The 7,572-nt window shown below is 37.7% G+C and overlaps 1 protein-coding gene across 1 annotated transcript; it reads right to left on the bottom strand.

The window, feature by feature from the left end:
* Positions 1–4,657: 4,657 nt before the first annotated feature.
* LOC137726753 (uncharacterized) lies at positions 4,658–5,716 on the bottom strand. The gene is made up of 2 exons (XM_068465709.1): positions 5,504–5,716; positions 4,658–5,185 (listed from the first exon to the last, which is right to left on the bottom strand). The coding sequence occupies exons 1-2, from the start codon at positions 5,714–5,716 to the stop codon at positions 4,658–4,660; spliced, it is 741 nt and encodes a 246-aa protein (XP_068321810.1).
* Between the last annotated feature and the right edge of the window lie 1,856 nt (positions 5,717–7,572).

The raw sequence follows: 7,572 nt of genomic DNA, 5'->3' as shown, positions 1-7,572 counted from the left end.
CCACATGCACTCCCATTCACTCAATGCCGTGGCTTCCCTTTGCACCCACATGCACCATTTTCTCCACATTCCAAACCTTGTGCCGTGTATCCCCTTCATCATTCCAGCATTCCACCTAATTCACATGCCTTCATTCATTCTTTATTCCACTTACATTCATCATCACACACCTTAGCAATCAACACATGCAATCACATGCATCACAACCACAAAGAACCATCCTGAAAACACATTGTCGTGTATCCCCTTCATCAATTCCAGCATCTTCACATGTCTTCTAGCTTTCCCTTTCATTTCCACCACTCATTCTTCATCATTTCAGCCACCTACATGCATTAATTATTAAACTCTTCATCATTGCATTCAGAAAATGAGCAAGAAAGCTTCTCAATGCCGTGTATCCCCTTCACCATTTCAGCACATTCCAACACCTTCACATGCAATTCCAGTTTTCACATGTTTTCCTAACTGATTTTCCATCATTAATTAGCCACTTGCATCTTAAACAAACAGCCATATGTTCCCTCCACTACTCCTATAAATACCCTTGCATTCATTCATTCAGGATCATCTCATTTCATACACAACACACCACAAACACTTCCATTCCTTCTCTTTGCCGTGAGTCCCCTTAGAATCCAAAACCATCTTTCCATTTCCATCACTCCTCACTCCATTCCACACTTCCATTCCCCCAAACCAACTATCCTTAGAACCATATGCTACAACAACGAGGAAGAGAAGAGGACCTAAACGTTCATACAATTCAAGTTTGAGTTGTTGGAATGTTTAGGCGATTCTTTGATTTCAATGTTTCATTTTAATTCTCTTTGTTTTGTACGTATAAGGAATGGAAGAGAAGAGTGCCTAAACGTTCATACAATTCAAGTTTGAGTTGTTGGAATGTTTAGGTGTTTCTTTAATTTCAAAGTTATGAGGAAATAAACCCCCCTTTAGCTAGGGGGTGATTCGAAATAAATGTTTATACTTGCATTTTGATTTGATTACCTTTCGTTGGAATTTCATAAGTTTTGAATTCAATTTGTTTAACCGTTTGATTGATAACTTATTTATGAATGTTTATTAAGAATGCGCGCTTAATTTTCATGCATAAATATGACGCTAGAATATAAGTGAATTTCACCTAATCGTTATGAACTTATATTCACAAGTAGTGGAGGTTGCTTATAAACAATCGCGTTAAACGAATTCTTGGCATAAGTTTCATGCGTATTCCATAGTAACGAATGCCTCGTCAACACTTATAGTTTTCATAATGCTTAATGATCTTTGATTGTATCTTTATTGTGCTTTTCACGTAAAGGACTTTTGGAGAATGTGGTGAATTGCGTTGCGCTAACCCATCCAATTCATTAACTTAAGGAGAACTTGACGGTTAATTTAAGCGGACCTAATTAACCCGGGGCGTTGAGTTTCATAATTTATCGAAAGACCAACTGAGAATCAATCTTGTATGCAAGTGTAACATGTATGGAGATGAACCCCTTAGCTAGCATTCATCCATAAATTTCATATTTACATTCTGTCTAGTTTATTAACTTGTTTCGTTATTTCAATTTTCGTAAAAACCTCAATCCCCCTTTTGCTTTAATGTTCATTTTAGTTAGAATTCAATTTAGTTTGTGTTTTTAAAGCATTTTGAGTTTTTGGTTTGTCTTAGTGTTTTAAACTTTAATTTTGCATTCTTTGAGTCTAGTTTAGTGTTTTAAACTTTATTTTATGTTTTTGAGTCAGTTTCCAAGAGATTTGCAATCCCTCCTAATCCCCGGTCCAGAACGATCCCTACTTATACTTATACTACAAATCGACAAAAAGAGGGTTTAATTTGTGTGCGTATAAATCTCGCATCATAGCACAATGCTCGATTTGCAGGCCGAGACAAAATTTTGTTTTTCCAAGGTCTTTTGTTTCAAATTCGCTTTTCAGATATTTAGCAGTTTTATTGAGCTCTTCAGGAGTTCCAACTAGGTTTATATCATCAACATATACTGCCACTATAGCAAATCCAGAATTGGATTTCTTAATGAACACACAAGGGCAAATGACATTGTTGATATACCCTTCTTTTGATCAAATACTCACTAAGACGATTATACCACATTTGTCCAGATTGTTTCAGCCCATACAATGATCGCCTTAATTTGATCGAGAGCGTACCTCGTGGTTTGTTAATTGTTTTAGGAAACTTAAGTCCTTCTGAGACTTTCATATATATGTCAGTATCTAATTCTCCATATAGATACGCAGTGATGACATCCATAAGTTGCATGTCAAGTTTTTCTGAAACCACTAAACTTATTAAGTAACGGAACGTAATTGTGTCCATTACAGGAGAGTATGTCTCCTCATAATCAATTCCAGGTCCTTGAGAAAAGCCTTGTGCAACGAGTCGTGCTTTATATCTTGCAATCTCATTTTTCTCATTGCATTTCCTTGTGAATACCCATTTGTAACCCACGGGGTTTACACCAGGCGGGGTTTGGACTACTGGTCCAAAAACATTCCGCCTTTCCAAGGAATTTAATTCTGCCTGGATTGCATTTTTCCACTTAGGCCAATCCTGTCTTTGTTTGCATTCATTAACAGAGTGGGCTTCAATATCATCACTTAAGGTGATTTCAGTGGCTACTGCGAATGCAAACATATCATCGATGATTATTTCATTCCGATCCCACAATTCATTTGTACATGCATAATTTATGGAGATTTCTTTGCTTTCATGTACTTCTATCTCTTCAGGGACATGTGTCTCATCAAGGACATTTTCTTTTTCTGGAAGTCCAGAATCATGAATTATGGATTTATCATTGATTTTCTCTTCCTGAATGATTTCATTTAGATTCAGCTGTACCCTCGACTTTCTCTTTCGAGGGGCTGAATCTTTTGAACCTGGGGGTTTACCACGCTTTAGGCATGCACCAGATGAATCATTCGCTGCCACTTTATTTTGTCTAACAGGGACATCAATTCTTGCAGGTGCATTTGCAGTTGGTATATGTGATTTTGTCACTCTCATAGTATCATTAAATGCATCTGGCATTTGATCGGCAATGCTTTGAAGATGAACGATCATTTTCACATTGAATGCTGCGAAGATCAAAATGAGACAAGGTGGGAACAACCCATGTCAGCTCTTTCCGTTCTTCTGGAGCGGTCTTTTCTCCCCTAATTATGGGAAGATTGTCTCATCAAAGTGACAATCAGCAAAACGAGCTGTAAACATATCACCTGTTAAGGGTTCCAAATATCTAATGATAGATGGTGAATCAAAACCCACATAAATTCCCAGTCTACGCTGAGGTCCCATTTTAGTGCGTTGCGGCGATGCAATAGGCACATAAACAGCACAACCAAAAACTCGTAAATGTGAAATGTTTGGCTGATATCCAAACACGAGTTGTATTGAGAAGTATTGATGGTTGGCTATAGGTCTCAATCGAACCAATGATGCAGCATGTAAGATGGCATGTCCCCATGCAGAGATTGGCAATTTGGTTTTCATAAGTAGAGTGCGAGCTATTAACTGAAGCAGCTTGATCAATGTTTCTGCTAAATCATTTTGAGTATGAACATGAGGAACAGGGTGTTCAACATTAATGCCCAATGTCATGCAGTAATCATCAAAGGTTTGAGACGTAAATTCACCAGCGTTATCAAGTCGGATTGACTTAATGGGATAATCTGGGAACTGTGCTTGTAACTTAATTATTTGAGCAAGAAGTCTCATAAAGGCTACATTCCGAGTAGACAAGAGACAAACATGTGACCATCAGGTAGATGCATCAACCAAAACCATAAAATATCGAAATGGTCCACAAGATGGTTGAATAGGCCCACAAATGTCCCCTTGAATTCTTTGCAGAAATGATGGGGATTCAGCATCAACTTTTAGTTGTGATGGTCTAATTACCAACTTCACTTGAGATCAAGCTTTGCAAGGATTATCATTTAAGATAGCAATGTGTTTGCTCACTAATGGATGTCCATTAGAGTTGGTAATGATCCTACGCATCATGGTGGATCCTGGATGACCCAGACGGTCATGCCAAAGCATGTAAACCTTTGAATAAATGAACTTCTGGTTCATGACAGCATGTGATTCAATTGTCTTTATGTATGTATAATACAATCTACTCGACATACCACGCAAGTTCTCCAATATATGCTTCTGGGTATCATTGGAGGTAATGCATAGATACTCCATATTTTCTGCACTTTCGTTTCAATATGGTATCCATTTAAACGTATGTCTTTGAAACTCAACAAATTTTGAGTAGATCGAGTAGCATACAATGCATTCTGTATGGACAATATTGTTCCATTTGGTAACATAATCTGGGCTTTTCCTGAACCTTCAATTACAGCTGAAGGTCCTGATATTGTTGTTACCTCTACTCTTGTAAGTATTAAGCTTGAGAAATACTTTCGATCACGAAGTACTGTATGTGTGGTTGCGCTGTCTGCAAGACAAATATCTTCGCCATTTCTCATGTTCTGAGAATAACCACAGTTTTTATCCATGCTTTCTGAGTAAATGGAATCACAGTTAACAAACAATTTATAATAGGAAATGCCACTTTTATTGAATTGAAATGCTAGTTTTCAGCATAATAAAAGTACATTAAACATAAATGATTTAGTCGGACCAGTATACTTCATTCCCCCTTTCCACAATAAATTCTGAACCATCTAGGTGGGTTGTGTGCAACTGCCCTGATAAGTCAAACACTGGATCAGGTATATCCATTGGTCTAGCCTGGTCGAGAAAATTGGTCTTGACACCCTTCTCCTTAAGGGAGGCTTGATACAGATCCACTAGATGTTTTGGGGTACGATAAGTACGCGCCCAATGCCCATTGCCACCACACCTATGGCAGGCTCCTTCAGAGTTCTTGGGAGCATTGTTCATATGAGCTTTGCCTCTGTGGCGATTCACATTTTTAAAGTTCGGGCCTGAATTATGCCTAGGAACCTGGTTGTGAAACTGAACTCCATGGTTCTTGCCTTTCCTATTCCACCGACCTCGCTTGTGGCCACGTCCTCGTTTATGATTATCACCACCAGAGGATGTGGCGTTCACTTCAAGGGAAGCAGCATTCACTTCTGGGAATGGTGCAGATCCAGTAGGTTGGGAATGATGGTTTTTCATCAGGAGCTCATTGTTCTATTCAGCTACTAAGAGCACAAATATCAGCTAGTTGTACTCAGTGTAGCCTTGCGCTTTATACTACTGCTGCAGGAGCACGTTAGAGGCATGAAATGTGCTGAAAGTCTTTTCCAGCATATGTTCCTCAGTGATAGTATCCCCACAGAGCTTCATTTGAGAGGTAATTCTAAACAACGCAGAATTGTACTCTGCCACTGACTTGAAGTCCTAGATCCTCAGATGAGTCCACTCATAGCCGGCCCTTGGAAGAATCACCGTTGTCTGGTAATTGTATCTGTTTCTCAAGGCATTCTAGAGAGCTAATAAATCTTCAACCGTTAAGTACTCGCTCTTTAGCGCCTCATTAAGATGGCGACGAATGAAAATCATGGCCTTCACCCGATCTTGAGAGGATGAGCTACTCTTTTCCCTGATGGTATCTCCAAGATTCCCTGCTTCCAGATGGATCTTGGTATCCAGTACCCAGGTAAGGTAATTCTTCTCGGTAATATCCAGGGCAGCAAATTCAAGCTTTGCCAAGTTCGCCATTTTCTTTTCTGAAAGAAAATGAGATGTGTAAGAACTTGCAATAATATGTATTCCTGGAGGAATATAGTGTTAGAACTTCTAGTTCTTACAAATTTTTCATTTTGATCTTCAGGCCAAAATGATAAGCACTCGAAACTTCTGGCTCGAGATTTTCAGGGTAAATGAGGAGGGCGATTGTACCGCACCATTCTCATTGAAATAATGTAACATAGAATGGGAGATTATTCCGCACCACTCAAGTAGCAGGAAAATTTAAATACACAGAGCAGGGTGGGCGATTATGCTGCACCACCTGAAATTGCAATGAAATTAAATAGCAGGCAAATTGAAATATGCAGGGTAGGGTGGGCGATTATACCGCTCCACCTAAAATTTGCAGTAAAATTAAATCTGCAGTCCAAGATAGGCAATGATACCACACCGTCTTGGATCGCAGTAAGAATAAATTTGCAGTTCAAGATGGGCGATTATACCACACCATCTTGGATTGCAGTAAAATTAACATAAATACTGGGTTAGTAATCAATATCCAAAACAAACAAGAAATCAAAGATGTATGTAACCGTTAGGTTGAGAACTAGGAGCAGGCATGGAGCAAACAGTTCGTCGCGAGGGTATACCGCGCAGTTGAGGCAGAGGAAGAAGATGAACAGTAAAAGCCTTAGGGGAAACATTTTTTTTTCTTTCGTTCGGCGAAGAGAAATGAGAGAAGGATTATATTTTAAAGACTCGTGCTGATAACATGTTATAAATATGTCAAAGTTAGAGAGATAACCTTTTAATGATAGGTGCGAGGCAAATGTAAAATGTCACACTAAAACTATAGCACAAGAGGATAACAAATAAAGACGGAGAAATAGATGATGCTATTGATCTTTCTTTCTTTTTGTCTGTATATTTCTCTGTATGTTTTTCTGTCTCTTTTGATTGCAGTCGAGTGCTCTATTTATATAGCAACTCGTATTACTACATTTGAAATTTACAACACACTTTTTGACAATATGATATCCTGCATTCCCAAAGTCAGTTTTCAATTTGTTATGGGAATTGACAATGTGTGTGTGTAGTCATAAACAATGCCAATGTTAAAAACCAATCTGTGAGGGCATTGAAAAACTCCACCAAAACATTATGGGCATTCACTGCCCATCAGCATTTTCAACAAAGAAGAAATTTCCATAAATTCATCAATACGTGATTTTGATAATTTTGTTATCTTGAAATTAAGTGCAAGTCATTTGGACATAAATTCGAGTGGGGGCGTTCATAGATGACTTAATGGCCTTGCAGGATCCTTGAATCAACGTTTCAAATTTCTTCAATACGATCTATATTTTTGTGAAAATATTCGTAAAATTAGAGAAAGAAATAGAAATGAGAGTGAAGTCTAACCTTCACCCTATATAGGAGAAACTCTTGAATTTAAGTTAAAATCGACAGATTTCGTCGACATTTCTCACATATCGGTTAAATATAAGAGAAATTCTTGTAATTTTTTCTAAAACAGTGTTTGACATTCCTTAAAACTTCATTTCAAATTTTCACAATTTCCGTCTAAAACAATCGATATTAATATCAATATCGATATATCCATCGATATCCATCGATATATCCATCTTTACCTATTACCTTGAACTAACAATAACATGCAATAATCGGTTCCATGTCAAATAAGTATTAATAAAAATTGGCTATAGATAAAATGCGTTTAGATATGTGGTGTACATTCCTTTCGTGATAAAACTTGCATACTATATGTGTATAACAAAAATTGGAATTAAATAGTTTTAATTGAATGAAAAATAAAATAAAAAATGTAAAAAGTAGGAAGTGGGAGGAGAAAGTGGAAGAGTAAA

The sequence above is a fragment of the Pyrus communis genome, chromosome 1 (assembly GCF_963583255.1).
Source record: "Pyrus communis chromosome 1, drPyrComm1.1, whole genome shotgun sequence".
NCBI lineage: Eukaryota > Viridiplantae > Streptophyta > Magnoliopsida > Rosales > Rosaceae > Pyrus > Pyrus communis.
This window is presented reverse-complemented; position numbering and strand designations above follow the sequence as displayed.